Source organism: Lonchura striata, chromosome 10 (genome assembly GCF_046129695.1).
Source record: "Lonchura striata isolate bLonStr1 chromosome 10, bLonStr1.mat, whole genome shotgun sequence".
Taxonomy (NCBI): Eukaryota; Metazoa; Chordata; class Aves; order Passeriformes; family Estrildidae; genus Lonchura; species Lonchura striata.
The window spans coordinates 5,248,890-5,269,474 of NC_134612.1; the positions used below are offsets into that span (position 1 = coordinate 5,248,890).

The window sequence follows — 20,585 nt, forward strand, 5'->3', positions numbered from 1 at the left end:
CCTCACTGCAGATATCCCAGAGATGTCTGGACACAATGTGTGCCATGGGCTCTGGGATGGCCCTGCTGGAGCAGATGGACCCACTGAGGTCCCTTCCAGCCTGACCCATTCTGGGATTCTGTAGGACAGGACCTGAGGTGGTCAAGGAATAGCTCACCTGCACTGGTCCAGGCAGCCCTGACAGGGCAGCCCTGCCATCACTGTCACAAAGCCAGAAGAGGAAACCCTTGGCTTTGTCCCCACTTGCCATACCAGGTGTTTCTGATCCCCAGGCCACCTGAAGAAATATCAGGAAAGGAATGTTTTACTCCTTTCAGTTTCCTGAGACAGCAGGAATGTGGCTGCCTTGCTGCTGAACACCCTGCCAGTAACACTTGTCAGCTCTGAGTACCACAGAAAGCTGAGATTTCCCTAGAATTCTAATAATTCATTACCTCACTGCCATGGAAACAGGTACATCTGTTCCCTCTCTTACCGCCTCTCATTCCCACACCAGCTCTGGTGCCCAGAGAAGCAACCAAATCTGTAAAGTATCTGTGGTTTTGGCACTTGTTTTTCCTGGAAGTTGGATGAGCTGAACTTGTTCACAAACAAGACAAATTAATCATCAGGGCTGAAGGCAGGTGAGCAGCAGTGAATGGTTACACCAGCCCAGACCTCTCAAATAGTCTCCTGCTTCACCAACAGCACTAAAACAAAGCTGATTTCACCTGCCTCAAAGCTCCCAGACTATAGGGTCAGAAACAAGCTGCTGGTACAACCAAAATCCATTCAGCAGTGGCCAAATTCCACCCTCTAACAATGAAGACCTAAAAGAATAAGCCCAAGTATGCCTAGTGAAGATTATTGTGCCATGGATGTGGTGAGGAATGGGATCATTTGGGGACTTGCAGCATCCCACCTTGGATAAGGCTGCTGCTATACGTGACAGGTATTGTAGATTTTGCAGTTAAGTTTTTTGTTATCTATCAATCAGTTTTCAGTCCTGGTTTTTTGGGGTTTTTTTTTGTTGTTTTTTTTTTTTTTTTTTGCATTCTGCTTTGAAAATGGTTGTTGTTTTTTTTTTTACAGGCTTACCCTGACTGGAAAGGCTGAGGGTCACCAGCATGGAAAGTCAGTAGCTCTGCCTTAAAAAAACTTTTTAATTTTTTTTTTAACATCAGAAAAGAATCCCAACTGTGTTAAGGATTATGCAAAAACAGACCCATATTGAAGGAAAGCTTCCAGAAAAATGGCTGAGGCAGCAGGAGAAAAAACTAAGGATTTGCCATTAGTCACCTGTTGTAACTTCCTCAAAAAACATCTCTGAACAGAACATTTATTTATGAGAAGCCTACCAATGATAAAGAGGTGCAGGCTTTGGGGGGGAAAAAAACCCAACAATTCATATTTTTGGCTCAGTGTGCTGGTCATGCTTTCCACAAAATTTCTTTTTTTAAAACTTTAACAATCAAAAGATGCTGCTGAAGAAACTAGTCTGTTAGGAATGCCCTATAACAGAATTAAAGTGCTCAATGGGGTTCAAATAAAGGACAAAATTCAAACATTTTCTGACTTTGATGACTAGCACACACCCTTCAGCACTGCAGCTGGCACTTGGCTCCATTTCAAACACAGACAGTGCAAAAGTAGCTCCAAAGAAGCAAAGAAAAGCTAAAATATGGCTTCAGAAAACAGATTAAACAATTAGCAAGAGAACTTCCTCTGGTTGCCTCTTCCTCAGCCTCAACTTCCTACAGGCCTCAGCACCTCCACATCTAAATTACAGTTTGAGTTATTTTAGTTTTAAACCCAACAGGAACAGCATTTAGTAATGCCTCTAAAAATGGAGGAAAACAGTTATAGCCAGGCAGGGCACTTGTATGAATCTCTAATTACTGTCATGTTATGTCATTACTGACAACTCCAGTCTTCAGTTGCTTCTTTCCCTTTCACCTTTCTCCATCATAACTGGCTTCTGGACTGTTGTTTTAATCACACTCAAACCAGTTTGAGTATGAAAATTAAACAGCATTATGTATAGTAACAATTGTACATTAACATGTACAATTAACAGGATATTAACAAGAAAACAGAAGTATCTTGTTCTCAACAACAGGGAAGATGGGATCTGCAGGAGGGATCTCTGTGAACAGAGGTGAATGGGAGCCCAGAGCCTTGGCATCCATGAAGATCCTTGGCTTTGACAGTGGAGAATGACCTGTTTCTTTCCTCTTTGTCCAAGGGAGGGGTTACCATATGAGAGGGAAAGAGTGACTGTCTGCTTACACTCGTGTTAATGGGTGTGCCAACAATGCAATTCCAGCAACAGCCTAAATTCCAGCAACGTGCTTTGATTTACAGAACAGTGGTTGTGCTGATGGAAGCTTCAACCTTGCAGCTGACAGCCAGCTGAGAATACAGGCTCGTTTTTCATTTGTTTCCTCCATGGAATGTGCATCTTTTCCATTAAAGGCTTCAAATTCTCATTTTTAGATCAGACCATCAGTTATCCTTGTTTTCCAACACTACCAGTATTCACACTCCATGTAAATGCAAGTTAGAAAATAAGAAATGCTCTGATTCCTGCAAGAAGTGCTGCAACTGCTAGAAAATAATAATCAAGAAAAGAACAATTTTAAAATGTTACATTCTGGGGGTATATGTTACTAGAACATCTCAGAACTCACAGCACTGTTGCCCAGAGTGGTTCCCCTCCAAAGCAACCACGCAAAAGTGCTTAGGGAAGCTTTGCCTAGCACAGAAGAACATCACCACAGTTCCCATTCCTATTCCACCATATGTCCATGGCTCTGATCTACTCTGCAACAGGGCTTTTAAACATCTGCAGGATTGTCTTTTGCTTGTTCTTAGGCAGTGAACAAATATCATTTGTGTCACTGGTATTAACCACACAATTCAAAACCTTTCCTTCCTTGATGCTGGGGGATTTCACCCGGACCCTAGCAGGGGACTGCCAGTTTTCATTGCAGGAACCTTTCCGAGACTTGTAGTGATTGGTTTCAGCCTGTGTTTTTGATCCCTTTGAGTCTTTTGCCTTGGAGCTTCCCTTCCTGGCAGAAGAGTCTTTCCCAGAGCGGGGTGGTTTGGTGCGGAGCAGATACTCGTCTGGAGAGCCCTTCTGTCGGTTCAGTGTCCTTTCCTCCTTGTCCAGCTCCTTTTGCAGCTGCAGAGCCAAGAGCCTGTCCTGCTCCTCCTGCCTGCGCCTTTCATAGAACTCCTGCTCAAAGGCTCTTTGTGTCTGCAAGTTAAAATCATTCATCTGCTCTCCTTGCTCTTCTACACTTTCTGAAAAGGTTCTTCTCCTCTTATCAAGCATGTCCAAGTCAATCATGGCATCAGCTGGGGCCTCCACTAGCTTCCTTTTGGGAGTCTCCTTAGAGTTCTGTGGCCTCTCTGGTGTCTCTTCATTTGAGTATCCAGCCCCCCTCCCCAGACCACCTAACGTGGTCTGGCTGTCAGACATCACACAATTTATACCAGAGGCAGAAGTTTCATCAGACTTTTCAAGGTTTACCCTTTGGACATGTGTCAAATTGCCACTGTCTGACTCAATTCCATCATCATCTCCTTTGGATCTACGAAGAACTGTCCTAGACCCTTCCCCTTCTGTGGTTCCATGAAGTGCATTGGGAACTCCATCTTCTAAACCATTTGGTCCTGGTATTTTTTCCTGCTTGACAGTAGTGACAGTTTCACCTGAAGCTGAGGCACTGAAATAGTTCAGGCATGATTCCAAAAATGAATCCTTAGCTCCAGAATCTTTGTTTACACTGGTCAGCTGTGGAGACAGGGTTGGCATTTCCTCTTGCTCATCCTGCACTGCAGAACTGCTGCCTTCATTGCTGTTGATCTCCTGAAGAAAAGGAAGACACCACTAATGAAGTAAATTTATCAAAAGCCCATGGGTGTGAATAAATACCAAACTCGCTTCTCATGGCTGCATTGCCATTGAGTGATCTTCTCTTTTTGAAAAATACCTGGTTAATAATAATGAAAATATTTAAAATAACTGCAGAAGCCCAGCTAAAGGACTGAAGCCACAACTGCAGCATTTTCCTCTTATCAGTGATTCAGACTAAATGCTCATCTTCTTTGAAGGCTTTACAGGAATGATCAGACAGGCAACCATGGAATGCTGTAAATCAGGGTGCACCCTCTTCCAGTAGGCTTCAGTACTGCAAACCATGAATACCAAAGGTAGCTCAAAAAGGGCAATATAACCTGCCCAGTGCCAATATGCAAGGGGAATAGAAGACTAGAACCGTACAGGCAAGGGGAAAATATCCCATAATTACTAACTGTGAGATTTATAACAAACTGATTCCTCTTACCCCAGAGATAGAGTTGCTCCTGGCTCTTCCTGTGGCACTGGAGAACAATGCTGATCCCAACATACCATAATTTTTTGGAGACAGATACCTTTAAAAGAAAAGAAGGATACCTCTTTAAATATTTTTGTCCTTAAATTGTCAGTCCTTTGCATTATTCAAGATCTTCAGGTTCATTCTGACACACAAAAAACAACAAGAAGGCAAGTGTATGGCTTCTCCTCCTATGAGGAAATGTTTTAAACTTCAACACTTCACGTTTGTCCCCAGTTATCTCGGGAAGCTGGCCTACAGCATTACAAAGAAGCAAATGGGGCTGAGGGACCCTGAACAGGTCAATAATTAAAGAAACACTTGGCTAAATCCCTTACTTCTGAATGTCTCCAGAGTTGCTTGGTTTGTTCTTTGCCTTGCTCAGGATAAGTGGGGATGTCTGACTGGAGAGGCTGTGTGCTGGTGACGGGCTGCCGGGCACGTGTCCCTCGGGATCCTCATTCTTCCAGACAATGAAAAACAACATTAGGTAAAACAAAACACAATAAAAACTGCAGAAACCTCAGAGAACTGCTTGGGTTTTGCTGCAGAATTAGTTATTGTTGTCCAAAGAATTCCAGAACTGTGAGTAACAGACGGTTAAGAGAAAGAAACATTAGATCTAACACTGAGTGACAGGAGGCTTTGCTCAAATAAGTACACAGGTTTCATCACTGGGTAGCAAAAATTCAACTAAGCAAAACAAATTAATAAAATGAAAAAAAACACCTCCAAAAGGTCAGGTACATTTTCACTGTATGTTCCTTCCTTCAGTACAGGTTACACATATTCATTTCTTCCAGAGAAGGATTTTTAAAAACATGAGGAAAAGGAAGCATACAGCAGAAAATCAATGTTTTAAAATGTTTCACAATGAAAACATGCAGCACACATGCTGGGTGCTGGATTTCAAGTGTGGTTTGCACAGGCTTCACCATCCCCCCTGGCTTTTCAAAAATTAATGGTCAATCAAGGCTTTAAAGTACTGGGGAATGACAACAGCTTTCACCTGCAACTAAAATAAATTTTAACTACTCCAAATTTTAACATTTGCTCTGAGAAGTCCAAGCTGCTTGCACTACATTGATATTTGCTGCTGTCCCACTCAATCCTAACTCACCAGACTGTTACTGAGCTGCCAGGCCAGCTCTTCATCTTGCTTCAGCTGCTTCTCCATCTCCTTCCGTCTCTCTTCTGCCAGCCTGTGCTCCTCCTCCTCCTCTGCCAGCAGCCGCTGGATGTATTCCTCACTCGCTTTGTTCTCCTCCTGCTCGTGCGCTCGCCTTTCTGCCTCCACCTAAACCAGATGTTGGAAAAAATCCACCTGGTTACTGCTGCAGGGCCACACTTTACACCAGAACCTCTCAGCTGACACTGCTTAAACATGAACCATTCACTGTTCACAAAACACAGCAGCATTTCATCGCACGAGTCTCAAAGATGTAAGAATCATACGGATGCTGTGTGTAGAGCCTTGGGTTTGACCACAGTGACAAACCTTCGGGTTTCTCTAAGATACCAATAACCTGCAAGGTTAAACTCCATTCTTCACCTTCTCGAAGTATTGGTAACAAAACTAAGGTCTCCAAATACATGGATCTACAGAGAAAGTAAGATTAGAATTCTGTCTAAGACTGAATGCCAGCTATCCCACAGCATTTGCTCAACCTGCTTTTATCATGATACATCCCAAAGACAGAACGTCTCTGTTCTAGAACAGTGCTGCTCTCCTGAAACACGCAAACCCCAAGTCAGCAGTCAGGAATTTTACACCTGCCTTTCTTACAGCAGACATGCTGAGAGATCAGTTACCAGCAACTCCATGAGGAAGTACTGCAAAGTACTTCAAGAATAAAGCTTTGTTTGGAAATTCCCCCCAGTCCTCTGCTTCATGTGCTCCTGTAATCACCAGCAAGGGACTCTCAGAGAAAAGTGCATTCCCATACATTCCAACTCTAAATCTTAATACTACTGTGTCCGAATTGGAAGAAGGATCCTTAAGTAAGCCAAAACTGAGAATTCTTTAGATTTTTTACTGATTTTCAAATGAGCACAGGTAACAGAGTGAGCAAAGAAGAAATACTGCTGTATGTTCATTACTGAAGGTTATCTAATTGAGGTCTCTTACTTGGAGGGCAATCAAGAAGACAAATATAAAACCAAAGCCCAAACAGTTCCAAATTTCTATATTTGCTACTTTTATGTACATCGACTGAGAGATGAGGTAGGAGGTATAGATCAAGAATGTCACCTCATGTCAAATACAAAGAAATCTCTTTCACCAATTTAATTCATGATCCAGAAGTGACCAGTATGTATGTTCTTGCAGATGCAGTGCCCATTAAAATATCTTTGTTATTAAATAAAATTATAGCTGTTTGTAGGAACAATTCAAATAAGTGGATATGAAACATTTATGCTTTTTAAATGTATTTTTAGACTTACCTTACTAATCTCTGCCTCATATTCCTGCCTCAGTTCCCCAGGCTTGCTCAGCTGGTGCTGCGGCTTGGGGACACAGACTAATCAAGAGGAAGGAGAAGAAAAACCAAAGTCAACAAATTCCTTACAGTTATCAACAAAGGATTTCAACAACAACAAAGGATTTTAACTCCATACCCTGTCATGGAAATGATTTGACATAAATCAAGTGCTGTGATTGAAAAAAGGAAGGAGTAAAGCAAAAAATATAAAGGAATAAAGTTTACACTATAGAAAAGTGTGGTGTTATGGAGTGGCAGGAACAGGCAGTGTTTCCCAAGCACTGCATACAAAGTAAGTACAACGGAACAAGTTTCCCAGAGAAGCTGTTGCTGTCCTATCCCTGGAAGCGTCCAAGGCCAGGCTGGATGGAGCTTGGAGCACCCTGGTCTAGTGGAAGGTGTCCTGCCCATGGCAGGGAGGTGGAATGGGAAGATCTTTAAGGTTTCACCCATCCGAAACCATTCCCTCATTCGTTCTCTGTTGGTACGCTGACCATAATTTATGTCTTTCACTCTTTTTTCATTAAAAAGACCTCAGAACAGTGCAAGCGAACAAGTAGCCCAATGGCCAGCCTATCAAAATGTCCCCCAAGTGCACTTGTAACATCATAAACACCAAAATCATTCTTCAAAAAGTTAATCAGATTTCACTTCCTTCTCTCTGACACCACAATTTTCAGCTCGGATTCTTGCATTGACCGAACCCCTGGAATTTCAACCAAACTAATTAACACCTAAAAATCTTCTAACCACTTCACTAACTTGACAGTGATAAAGAAACACACCCACAGACTCAAACACTCTGCCTGTAGATGCTACAGCTGCAAATGAGCAATGAACAAGGTCAGGCAGCCACACACCAAATACCCCGCACCAAAGGCATGATCAAATACCTGAAATCACCAGACAATGTAATTTTCATCCTCTGTGCTACAAATGAAGAAGGCATTGCTCACCTGTCCCCTGCCCCTTTTGCAGGAGAGCTCTGTCTCTGCCAGCAGTAACACACCTGCCTACCCACAGCTCTGTATTCCCCAACATCTGAAGTCCACCCACAGGAATTCCTGTGGCAAAGCAGAGACATCCCAGGACAAGAGACATTTCACTTACTTTCCTCATCCAAATCCTGTCCGTTCATCCTGCGCTCACACTCCTCTGGGTAATTCTTCTGAATCTTCTCCCAGAGCTCCCAGTTGATAAGAGTATTTCTGCGAGTATTGTACCGTGCCCAGGAAGAGACTCGACGCCTACAAAAGGGGCAAGAAAGGCTGGCCTTTTCCACTGTCATCTGGAAGCAGGAATTACAGAGGGTATGGCTGCACGGCAGCGTGACAGGCTCCACGAAGATCTCCATGCAAATCTGGCAGAGGCAGTCGGACAGGGAAAGCGGGGCCGTGGATTTCTTCGACATACTGACGTGAGGTAGAGGAACAGCACTAGGACAACATCAGGGCCTGAAAGCCAAAAGAAACATTTAGGTTCCTTATGGGAAGTAAAATAAAGGAAAATACAAAATGTCTTAGAGCTACTTTGTCACTAAAGGACACGAGAAAGCACGACGTGAGCTGTTGTTATTGTGAAGGTAAAAAAGAGAAAGTTTATTTTCTGACTCTAGCATTTATGGTTTCCCAAAGGTGACAGTGGATTGGAGGGTGAAATTGTTACCTCTCCAATGACACTGGATAAACTACTAGTCTACTAAAATTCTCTGCCTCTATAAAAGAACATAAAACAGTAAGTTATTTACAGAAAGTATGTGAAAAAGTTTGTTACAAGAATGTAAACTCAGAAGGCTTTAGAAAATCTTAAAAAATTAAAACAACACTACTGCAAGAAAATGTTAATGGATTTAGAAATAGTTGCTGTTTAAGTGATTGCTTTTCTCAGGGCCTGAGAGATTCCTGAGGAAGAAGCAGAGCTTTACAGAAGTCATAGAAAAACTGTACCAGGTTTTCCTACTGCAGTTTCATATGAGCTGTAACAGATGCTTTGGAGATAGGAAGGAGGTGGTGAGGAGGGAAAAGGTGAGAGCTTTTCCAGCCACCTTCTGTTACTCCCATCTTCTCCCATCACTCCCTATCAATGATAAGATATGCTGGATATGTTACTCCAGTTACCTTAACCTTCCATTCACTCATTTTTTCAGAATGTGAACATCCTTTGACAGCTGCTTTTGGCACAAGCTTGCTTCCAGCATGTTCTGAAGGTGAAATACACCAGAGCAGAGCAGCTTCTTTCTCATTCGCTTGCTTAAGCTAGGACTATAAAGTTAAAATTCGTCTTTTTGTTAAGATAGATAAAGAATGAAAACTTCAGCACCTTTTTGTATGACTTGAAACTGTGGGGGTCATCTGTCTCCTCACACGATTTTTCCACTTGGACCAGCAATACTGTGGGAGAGAAAACAAGACATGTACAGCAAAAGAAGAAACCCACTGATATTTAAGTAACAAGCTTCTTAAACAGGCAGCTTCAGAGACAGGAGGCCCTTGAAAGAAAGGCTGCCATTCCTCACAGAGAACTCTCCATGGAGACAAATACACGTTAAGGCAGGTTTTATTATTTCCGCTATTTTTATTGACAAAAAATAACCCCCAGGACGTCGGCGCCCAGCGAAAAGGGAGCCCCTCGTCCCCCTCCGTGCCCGTCACCCCAGCCCTGAGGGTCCCAGCGCGGCCTCGGCACCCACCGCTCCCGAGGCCGGCAAAGGCCGCGGCTCCGCAATGGCGGCTCCGCCCCGCCCCTCACTCAGGGGCAGTTCCCGCCGCCCGGCCGAGGGCTCCGCCTCCTTCTCCTCCTTCTCCTTCTCTCCTTCCTTCTTCTCCTCCTCTTCTTCTGCCTCCTCCTTCTCCTTTTCCACCTGCTCCGCCGAGCCTGCTGGGAGACAGAGGCCGCGGCCCCTCAGGGGGAAGGCGGGCTAGGCTGCGGTGGCGGGCGGGCGGGAACGGCTCCCTCAGCCAGGGAGCTGCGCTGGGTGGGATGTGAGGAGTAAATCCTTCCCTGTGAGGCTGCTGAGGAGCCGGGGCAGCCGCGGCCCCGTTCCGGCAGTGCGGGGCTCTGCTGCCTGGTGTGGTCCTGGCTGGGCTCACCTGTCCGCGGGTGCCCACGGCACATCCCGCCGCAGGTCCTCCTCCATCGCCTCCGCCTGCAGCTCAAACGCGTGCGCCAGGCTCCGCAGGCTGCAGTCCAGCTCTGCGAAGCGAGCCTCCAGGGACAGCAGCCTGCCTTCTACTCTGCGCGGTGGAAAACGAGAGTAAGGGAATTTCGGAAGCATTCGGGGCTTTCTGTCACGACATTGCATTGTGCACAGCTTCAGACCCCCTTCTAGGGGCCCTCCCAAGGTTTCTGGGAACACCACTAAAAGTCAAGGTTTGTTGTCACATCTTTTTGGCCGTTTCCTGGTGCAGAGATCTTAACATCTCCAAATACATCTGCAAAATTAGTAGGTAGATATATCTGTGGCTCTCAACCATATGCATTATCAGTGGCATAGGTTTTTCTCTTAACACATTTTGAGGTGATTTATGCTTTTATTTGTCATGTCATGGTCTTTTGAACCATTTTAACATTGAGGAGAACTTCTCATTACTCCTCTGGTTAAAAACTATACAAACAATAAACAAGCCACCCGCAGTGGTTTTTTAATAGGACTGTCCTTCCATGGAACAACTGTGATAAAAACTACTTCATAGCTTGTATTTATTAACTGCTTTTTCATTATTGGATGTCTGTTGTGTTTCTCCCTATTTAAAATTGGAAATTATAAAGATGAGGTTTTGAGTTTAAGCCGCTCCACTTTTGCTGAAGAAAACTGCCTGGTTTAAAAGAACTTGCTATGTTGAGACAAGGTAATGTATTTATTTTTGTACCCATTTCTCTCTTTCCTGGAGATACAGGGTGTGCTGGGTTCCTGTCACTGTGGGTGGTTTTTATACAGAGTTTTGTCCACATTTTCCTCAGGTACCTGATTGACATTGAGGTGTGTTTTTGAGAATCCTGAGGATCTGAAAGCTAATGTAAATAATTCAAAGTTCCTTCTTAAATACTGAAAAACTATCTCAGTACCATGTAGACAATAGTGATTTGCTAGCAGAGCATCACCTACTCCTTACAGAATTTTTTGTGATTTTTCTTTTTATTTTACTGGAAAAACTTCAGGCTGTATCACCTAACAATAACTACACTATCAGCAAATATTACCTACATATTTTTCTTTATCTTACCTTTTTTTCATTCCTAGTTTGCTCCACTGCTTCTGTGACCTACCTGTGTTAAACACTCTATTACATGTATTTGAATGAACTTTTTGTAAGGACAAAATACACAGCAGCTGGTGATGACATTAAAAAATAAAAAGGAAAAGAAAACCCTTCAAACATTTTTCCATTCTTTGGTATGTATCCCATGGCATTTTAATGCCTGTTGTTATAAGAGACCCAAAATGCCATTTTTTCCTATCAGCAGCTCCTCCCTATCCCTGCCTGCCTCTACTCCTGCCTCCTCCTTCAAACTAAACCCTATTTTTGATTCTGTCTGCAGCTGACCTGAATGAAGAGAAAATAAAAAGACCTCAACAGTGGCATATTTTACTAAGTATCCCCGACCTTAATTCATTGTCTGGCAGATCCTTGTCTAACGATTTGCTGTTGTTTCTTGAGGCTAGAGGCTTCCTCTGCAGCCTGGTGGAGCTCATCTTACTGTGGCAGGACTCCTCTTGCTTCAGCAAGAATTTTGGGATGAAAATTGAACTTTTAATTGGAAACTAAGCTGGTGTCATGTAGAAATGTAGGGAGTTCAGAAAAACCCGAAGGATTGATGTGTCATAATTGGATCGAATCTGTCAGCACTGAGAGAGGAAGTGCAGAAACTGAGGTGAGGTGAGTTGGGCTTTGCTGTGAATGACTTCCAGAGCTGGTTTGTCAGATAATGAGTGTTCTTGCCGGTGAATTGTTGGTTTGCAGCTTTTTGTCAAGGTAAATAAGCTTCCACACGGCCCATTCTCCAACTTCCTCCTCTACAAGTAGGAGTAAAGTTATCTAAGATCTCATCACTAATGCTACTCTCAGTGCAGCAGTGGTTTCTCAGCAGGCTTCAGTCCAATGCTTTACTATTTGACCAGTTTTATCTCTCAAACATTTTTTACTGCCTTTCTGTAAATTAATCTTCTGTGTTTTCAAGCACCTGCAATAAACATTTAAGCATTTGCCAATTTTGGATCTAAAAATGTCTGTTCAGTTATACCATGGTAGATCCATAACTGATCTCCCACAGCTGTAACTGAATTCTGATAGACTGAGTGCTGCTGCCTCTTGATCTAAGTTTGGAATGAAAAGAGGAAGAATGGATTAAACCTCCCATTTTCATTTCCATCATGACCTCTGAACACTTTTTCCTTTAGTGTAAGTGAAGTTACCACTAAGTCAGCGACCTCTAACTCTGACTAGTGTACAGACAAACCACATCCCCATTCTTTACCAGAAAGCTTTTAAAATTCCTCTCTTGTTAGCACACAGAACATATTTGGAAGCCATACAGTAGAAGCTCCAGCATTCCCACTTCTCTGGAAGTGTGGTTCTTTGTGAGACCTTATTTCTGCTATTCAGGCATTTACAGAAAATGATATTTTAGAGCTGTCACATGGGTTTGATTTTCCAGGCCAGTGCAGCATCCCACACTTCTCCAAGCCTTCCCCATTCACTCACTCCATGGTACATTAGACACACACTTCTTCAAGTAGATTCCCACAGAATTAATTTTCACTTTTTTCTTTTAGGAGTTGTTTCACTGTTTCTCCTTCTGGTCCGGTCTCCAATAGCTACTTTTGTGTTCACCATCATGTGAATCAGAGTTATAAAGGCTGTGGATGAACTAACAGTTAGGAGCAGTACCTCGACAAGAGCAGTTTCTTTCCAAGTCTGTCAGCTGTCTGTCTGTCAACACATAATCACTCATTTCCTAAGCAGAAGTACTGCATCCCATCAGCTGTGATACTCTCAACAGGGATCCTTTTCACTGCAGGTAAACCACAGGTGTATGTATGACACCTGATTTGACTTTTAAAAGTCTCAACACTGCATAGTTTGCCTTTAAATGTAAAATATCCTAGAATCCCAGAATGGTTGAGTGGAAGGACCTTAAAGCCCAACTCATTCCACCCCCTGCCATGGGCAGGGACACCTTCCACTATCCCAGGTTGCTCCAAACCCCATCCAACCTGGCCTTGGGCATTTCCAGGGATCCAGGGAAGCTACAGCTTCTCTGGGCAGCCTGTGCCAGGGCCTCACCTCCCTTTCAGGAACGTGAAAATCCAGAGTGTGGGGACAGTATCCTTCCTACCTCTAACTGCTGAGAATTTCTGACCCTTTTTTGACTGTTTTTCCTGAAGATCCATGCTCGTATCTTTGTATCTGCCCTGAGCCACCACCACTGGTGCCTGCTGCTGCACAGCCGAGCAGGAACTGGTGCCAGCGGGGGCAGCTGAGGCCAGATTATTTTTCAGGAAGTCTATGAACCTGTTGGTCACATTCCTCTGCCAAGTGCAGGCTTTGGAAATGGAGGGTGAATCAGCATCACCTATGACCTGATTCCCCAGTGATGGTGATTTGCTTTCCTAAAACTTTTAAGAAAGGTCCATTCTTGGGGTTCTTTTTTGCTCATGATAACCACTCTCCAGACTCTGAGGCATGATCTGAAAATCAGAAGTTCACCTGAAATCTCTAATTAGAACAGCAAGCCTGAATTTCACAGAACCACAGAATATCCTGAGTTGGATTCACAAGGATCCAACTCCTGGCCCTGCACTCCTGTACCCCCCAGCAATCCCACCCTGTGAGAGCATTGTCTGAATGCTTCTTAAGCTCTGGGAGCTTTGGTGCTGTGACATTCCCTGAGAAGCCTCTTCAGTGCCTGACCACCCTCTGGGAGAAGAATGTTTTTCTAATATCCAACAAAAACCTCCCCTTATGCAACTTAAGGCCATTCCCTCAGGTCCTGTCACTGGGCACCACAGAGATCAGTGTCTGTCCCTCCTTCCCCCTCATGAAGAAGTTGTAAACCTCAACGAGGTCTCCCCTCAGTGTCCTCCATGCTGAACAGACCAAGTACCCTCATTGCCTGGTGACAATTCATGCAGCTGCAGGCCAGGGATGATGGAGCAACTGCCCAAATCCTGCACCAAACTGCCAGGATGGCAGGGAGGGAATAACACCACCGTGGAGCTGATGGCTCGGTCCCTCTTTCCTCCCGCTGTCCGTTCACAGCCAGTTGCCCACAGCAGTTTCCAGAGAAGCACAGGTTAGCCTGGTGTCCCGTGTTAGCTGTCCCATGCCCCAGCCCTCCGTGCCCTCCCTGTCCCTCCCCAGCCCTGCAGGACCTGTTCAGCGTCTCGTTCAGGGAGCGCAGGGAGATGCTGGCTTTCGCCATCTTCCTGGAGAACACCAAGAGAAGAAATAAAAGCTGGAGCGGGCTCGCTCCTCTCTCCTGTAGCCGGCAGCAACAGCAGGGACAGGGGATCCGAGTCCTGCAGGAGGTTGTTTGTTCCAAGGCTTTTTATAGCCTGTATATCCAAATATAGGTCATGGATGCACCAACACACGTTCATGGATGTGTCACACACTGAACCACACAGCCCGACCCGACCCCTTCCTCTGCCCCACTGATCCCATGTCTTCACACATGAACTCATGCACAGGTAACACAAAAAGGAACAAGTACAATTTTATGCCTTTTTTTTTTTTTATTGCTGTGTTTTGGCTTTGATTTGCTGATGCGCCCACCAGATCATGTCTTGGGCCAAAGTCTCCTGCTGGGAAAGGCTGTACAAGCAGATTGCCTTTGTTTTTTGTTTTAATTAAAAAGGTACAAAGGTAAAATCTGATTTGGATGAGAATGAGTTGTGTTTGGTTGCAGGGAGCTGCTTTGAGCAAAACCAAGACAGTTGGAATCTCTTCCATAAAGGGTGAACAGAGGCAGCACAACCAGATAATGATTTTCCAGAGTTTTGTATGTAAAAAAATAGAACTGGAAATTTTTCCAATATAGTATGAGTCTGGTAACAGCCCAGTTGGTAAACACAGCAGCACAAACCCAAACCTACCACCAGTGCAGCATGTCCTCAGCCAGTACTAGGAATTCAGTTCTGTGACAGGATAAGGACAGCCCAGGAAAAAAAACCCTTTTAAAAGAGTTATTTGCTCACTTCATGGGAAATTGAGCATGAACTGAACATGTCTGGAGATGTAACATTTCCACTTAGGTTTTCCTACCTTCAATTTGCAAATGAAGCTTCTAGCAAGCCAAGTTCTACTCATTGTGTTTCAAAGCTTTAGGAAGACAGGAACTATTTGGGTAAGGAGAAGCTGTGCCTCTGGCCCTTCATATTCACCCTGCTATCGGGGTAAATAAACTTTTTGACACAATTTTGTGTGAGTCTGGCACTATTAGAGTGATTCTAAGGACAAGGGAACAGTGAGAGAGAAAGCATTTATTAAGCCAAGTGTAATAGTTCTTTTCCCTGGGATACACAACTAACTGACAGCTGACCCAGCAAACAGGTGTAACAGTTCCCCTGCTCCTTCTTTTGCTGCAGTGAAAAAACTCAGTTGGCAACCACAGGGAAACTCATTTGATTACTCATTAATTGATGCATCTAGTCTATGCAGCTGCTGACAGAGTGATGAAAACCAGATCCCACCATGACCAGTTCAAGCCAACTGGGACACAGCTTCATGGGAGAACTCGCACAGAGCACTGCAACAGCCCAAACCACATAGGGCTGAGCCAATGACAGCCCTGCTACTGTTCAGCAGCCTCACTTAGCATTGTGGGTGTCTCCTGAGCACTAATTTTCTCCTCCAGCCTTAATTACGTCAGCTTAGCCATGAACTAATGTTACCCCTAAATATAGAGACCCGTTTCACTTAAATCCAAGCAGCAAAATTCCAACCCTGCAAGAGAGAGTAGCTGTGAACATAACAGCCACAAGGAACCAGCACGAGGCCAGGGACATCATGAGTGCACAGCAAATCCCTTTCCCTTCCCAAGGACCCAGAGGGGTTCACTGTCCAGTTCACTGTCAGTGGAAGTAACTGGCTCTGAGAAGTGGTTTTATCCCCCAGACTTCTGTAAGCCCCTGGCTGCCTTAAGGTTCTGGCAATGGATAGGCTGATACTGAGCTGGTCTGGTCAGCAACCAACACTCTCCTGGAGCCCTTGAGCTCTGCAAACAAGAGCCAGTTCACCTTCTCTCCGTGTTCAATGCTGAGCTTTGGCACAACTCCAGGGTGTTCATTTGAGGCTGCTTTGTTGAGCTTCCCATCTTTCCTGCTGGAAGCAGCTGCTTGGGCCTTCCTCCTGTGCAGAGATTTTGCTGGACTTTTTTGCTGCTTCCCAATATTACTGCTGACATCCCAGAGCAAGACTTTCCCATCGTTTCCTCCAGACAACAACTGGTATGCCTCAGGCATAAAGAGCACCTGTGAGACTCCCAAGCTGTGAGCCTGGAACTCCAGCTCCCGTTCAAACCTGGCACCTGTGACTCGGAATATTCGGACTTTACCGTCCTGAGCTCCACAGCCGAAGACGTTGCCGCAAGAGGCGACGGACAGGGAATGCGCGAGCGGCGGGTTGAAGAACTGCCCGGCTGACTGCAGGCTCTCCTCCTCCATGTCACACTCCTGCAGGTTTGTGGTCCACAAGGGACGAACTTTCTGCAGGTTCCACAGCATCACCTGGAAAAAATACCAATAGGATAAAGAAATTATTTGTGTGTTTTACTTCAAATCGGATCTTTAACGGTAAAATAAGCAACCACACTTCTCCTAGCAGAGCAAAGGTTGTGTGTGACTCCAAGAACTGTAAGGCGTGTGGTTAAACTTGCCCTAATAAATGTAGCAAATCTTTCTGGCCTGCTTTCCAAAGCCCCACCACCACACTCTGCAGTCAATGACTCACACCTTTAGACCATGGAAGAGATGCTAACACTGCTCTAAAAGCTTTTGCATTTATTCCAGCAGTAGCAATCATGATGTACTGCACATCAATTATTGAGAAGGAGGGACACGGAAACCCTAGCAGTGAATAGAGATCATTATCATTCTGGATTTCTGTCTCTGCTACTTGGCCTGTAATAGTCACTGCCATGAATGTGTCTTAAAAATGGGACAGCAAAAGGCAAAAACAGCAGTTAAGGCTGTGGTCTTTAAACAGGCATATTTGTATTTATTTTTATATCCAGTGAGTAGATCTGGTTTGTGCTATGGAGTAGGGCATGCTTAACCTACTGAGATGGGGCAGGTTGTGCTTTTAGACTTCCTTTTCCAATGCCACCCCACCTCCAAGCCCCCAGTGAAGAATCCCACGTCTCTTGTACAGCAGTTCAAGCACTACATATTTATACTGAGCCAATTAAAAATAATGCTCTCAAGACTTTTGTAGGATCTGAATTGACAATGAGAATTCTCAAGGCCAACAGATTGAAAAGCCCAAGTCATTCTAATGCAGCACTGGTGTACTGTTTGCTTCATAAAGCTAAGCTTCAATTTGTTATTAATAAAAATATTCCTTTAGTAGTAATCACCAATAAGAAGTACCAGAGCCTTTAAATTTAGTTCACAAAAAAGCCTGGCTCTGCATTTCCGGAATCCAAATCACACTAAAACATCTGAAATATATTTCCTGTCACTTTCCTGTTTCAGTTACTGCTGTTGCTGCTGCACTAAAACTACTTCCACAACTGTGATTTGCTCTAAATCAGAGGAGCTGGGTGATGCTTACAGAAAATACTCCTGTTTTCATCACAAACAGCACGGCAACAACCTGATGAATCCATCAACTGCTGAAGAGTTTTCTGCAAACTAAGTATTTTCTGTCCTCATGGCACTTTCTCTGCTTTATTGGAACTCCTGAAAGAACTCCAGCAACCTCAATTTCAATTTTCATCAGACATGACTTCCCCGAGGGTTTGACAAGCCCAGAATATGTTTTGTAGCGCTCATAACTTGTCCAAAGACATGGTGCAGCACAGGACTTCAGAGTTCTGCAGCTAAGCTCCCCTTTGGGAAATGATGTATCTTAAATGCAGAATGCAGAATGCAGAATGCAGAATGATGGTCTTTTCACTGTACAAAAGCACACTAATTAAATCCTGTTTTGGGATACTGACTTTCACCTAAAAAAACAACTTGCTGAGCTACAATCAATGAACCTAATACTAAAAAGTCACAAAAAATAATCAGCTCCCTTGTACCTCCTTGTACATAAACGTTTACAATTCTGATAAAAAGTTTCCAGCCACAAGCTTGTGTATCTGCATTTTAGGGACCAGAATTAAGCCAGCTGAGGGACTGAGAGTTTACTCCTCTGAAACAGGATCGATCATCATGGCTTTAACACAGAAAAATAGTTTATACTAAATATCAGCATGTACTTGCTCTAATGGGTTGTGAGATGTACTTTGGTTTCAAGAACACAGGCTGAAACTGCTCAAACCTGTCACACAGACTTCACCCTGACACCGCTGGAACCACAGAAACCTTTGAGAAGTGACAGTTTTCATACTGGGCTAAACCAGGAATGTGGTCAGACCTCAACTACTGGAAAGAAATTACTGAAAAATATCTGTTCTGGGCTTAACTCCCAGCATGGGTCTCAGAATGCAAGGGGCAAAGTTTCCTCTTGATGAGGATAGAAAAATTTAAAAGGCAAAGAACATTTCATGCTCCCAAGATGCTAACAGAACAACGGATAAATTATACAAATCACTTGTTCTCACAGTGATATGTTCCACTTGGAAAGATGCTGCTCTACCTGCCTGCCTCAAACACTGTGCCTTTTCCTCACCATCATTTGCATCTTATCTGCAGCCACAACTGATCCCTAATGGCAGCTACTGGTTTTGCTCAGTCCAACAAAGAGCAAATACAGCACAAGTGAGCTTTGCAGTGTATTCTGATTTCCCCTCACCCCACTCACTTTTGAATTATAAATGTTAAAGAAGATAAAAACAGGGCCAGAAGCTGCTGAGTGGAACATAGCACAAGCAGTCCCAACACTTAAGTTTTGGGCCAAAATACTTCAGAATAGCGAGGGAGCTTTCCGGTGACTGCAGGCTGAGAACACCTTCGTGCTCAGTGAAAGTCTGCGGCTGCTTCACTACATAGGTGGGTAATTACTGTTTCACTTCATTAATAGCCGTACACATGTATGCAAATCACCTGCATGTCCAGTCCACAGGAAACCAGGCTTTGAGGCCGCTGAGGTCGGAAGGCAACAGACGAGCAGATGTTGGAGTGCCTCAAGGACCGGCTGACTTTCTTGCTTTCCAAGTCCACAACCTTTATGGCCCCCGAGTCATCCGCCGCAGCCAGGAAGCTGTCGGCGTCGTTCACCGAGAGGCAGTTGATCTCCTCCTCGTTCACCTGGAAGCGCTGCAGGGGCTCCTGCAGGGAGCGGACATCCAGCACGCTGATGGTTTCTCCGTGGGACGTGTACAGCGTGCTGGGCCGGCGGGCGGAGAACACCAGCGAGGTCACGTCCTCCGCCTGCGGGAGCCGCAGCTGAGCCACCGGCGAGCCTTCCCCGTCCCAGAGCGCCAGCTCGCCCCGCTCCGCGCCGGAGGCCACCAGCCCTTCCGCGCTCACGTTCAGGCACAGCACAGAGGAGGAGTGCCCACCGTCCCACTTCACTGCCATGCTTCAGGGACACCCCTGAAACACACAAAAACAAGCCCCGAACTGAGGCGGTTGTTGAGCTCATGACAGAAGAAATTATAAGCAGGAAGATCATCCTGAAACTTCAGCGTGCAGTTAAAACGGGCACCTCGGCAGCTCAGGACAGCTCAGTACCCAAGTGGAGCTTTCGCACAAATACCAACGGCACCAGGCACAGCGGGAGCGCTGACCGGTCTTTTCCAACCTAGATAACACAATGAGACTTTTTAAAAGCAGTATTACTCCTTTAAAACAGGTTGCAACATATTTAATTGCGTCTCAGTACACAGCCATGTGCTCACCAACCTTAACCCTCCCTTGGTGTGACTCCCCGCAGCAGCCTGTGTCACAGCACTGCTTAGGGAAACGCATCAGCAAAAAAATTAAGTGAAGAGCGAAAAAGGGCAGCACGAAAGTGTTGGAGGGACTGGGACGCTGCGGAGAAAAAGAGAGAGGCACACGGGGTTTGTGTGACAGCCCAGCAGCCGCCTCGCTGCCCTAAGGTCCGTGCGTTTATTTAACCACGTTATGTTCTCCGTGTGGTTTTTGCTGACCCAGATCTAAAGAGCAGCCAGAGCCCATTCATTCCACCAGAGGAACTTCGGTCTTGGCGATCAAATAACACTACGGAGAGGGCCGATACCTTCCCCGCAGCTCGCACCGGGGCAGACTCGCGGCCGCCGGTCCCCGGTGGCCCCAGGTGAGTCGTACCCCGCCAACCCCGAGCCCTGCGGCAGCTCGGTCCGACCGCCCCCCGCCGCGGCAGGCCCGGCCCTGCGGCCGCCCCCCGGCCCGCGGGGCGCGGCGCTGCCGGGGCCGCGCCGGGGGGCTCGGGACCCTCCGCCCTCACCTCCGCTCCGCTCCGCTCCGCCGCGCTCCGCTCGCCGCCCCCGGCTCCGCTCGGCGCCGCCGCCGCCCCGCGCCGGCCCCCCGCGCCCGCCGCGCACGCGCGGGGCGGTGCCCGCGGCCGAGATGGCGGCGCCGCGCGCCCCCGCGCCGTGAGGCCTCGGGCGGCCCCGGCGACACCGGGCG

General features: G+C 45.6%; 2 protein-coding genes across 5 annotated transcripts; both read right to left on the minus strand.

Annotated features, from left to right (window-relative positions):
- Positions 1 to 1,124: 1,124 nt before the first annotated feature.
- RNF168 (ring finger protein 168) lies at positions 1,125 to 14,534 on the minus strand. Of its 3 annotated transcripts, none has more exons than XM_021545421.2 (10): positions 14,220 to 14,534; positions 9,937 to 10,080; positions 9,537 to 9,721; positions 9,167 to 9,237; positions 7,958 to 8,301; positions 6,810 to 6,886; positions 5,485 to 5,661; positions 4,703 to 4,827; positions 4,335 to 4,422; positions 1,125 to 3,856 (listed from the first exon to the last, which is right to left on the minus strand). In XM_021545421.2, the coding sequence occupies exons 5-10, from the start codon at positions 8,256 to 8,258 to the stop codon at positions 2,798 to 2,800; spliced, it is 1,827 nt and encodes a 608-aa protein (XP_021401096.2). In that variant the 5' UTR covers positions 8,259 to 8,301; positions 9,167 to 9,237; positions 9,537 to 9,721; positions 9,937 to 10,080; positions 14,220 to 14,534; the 3' UTR covers positions 1,125 to 2,797. The 3 variants fall into 3 exon arrangements, with proteins under 3 accessions (XP_021401096.2, XP_021401095.2, XP_021401097.2); XM_021545420.2 differs by having other exon boundaries at positions 9,537 to 9,724; XM_021545422.2 differs by lacking the exon at positions 9,537 to 9,721.
- A 779-nt stretch (positions 14,535 to 15,313) lies between these two features.
- On the minus strand, positions 15,314 to 20,479 carry WDR53 (WD repeat domain 53). Of its 2 annotated transcripts, none has more exons than XM_021545418.3 (3): positions 20,404 to 20,479; positions 19,059 to 19,550; positions 15,314 to 16,574 (listed from the first exon to the last, which is right to left on the minus strand). In XM_021545418.3, exons 2-3 carry the CDS (start codon positions 19,533 to 19,535, stop codon positions 15,987 to 15,989), a joined length of 1,065 nt encoding a protein of 354 aa, XP_021401093.2. In that variant the 5' UTR covers positions 19,536 to 19,550; positions 20,404 to 20,479; the 3' UTR covers positions 15,314 to 15,986. The 2 variants fall into 2 exon arrangements, with proteins under 2 accessions (XP_021401093.2, XP_077641722.1); XM_077785596.1 differs by having other exon boundaries at positions 19,059 to 19,577; positions 20,404 to 20,459.
- Positions 20,480 to 20,585: the final 106 nt, after the last annotated feature.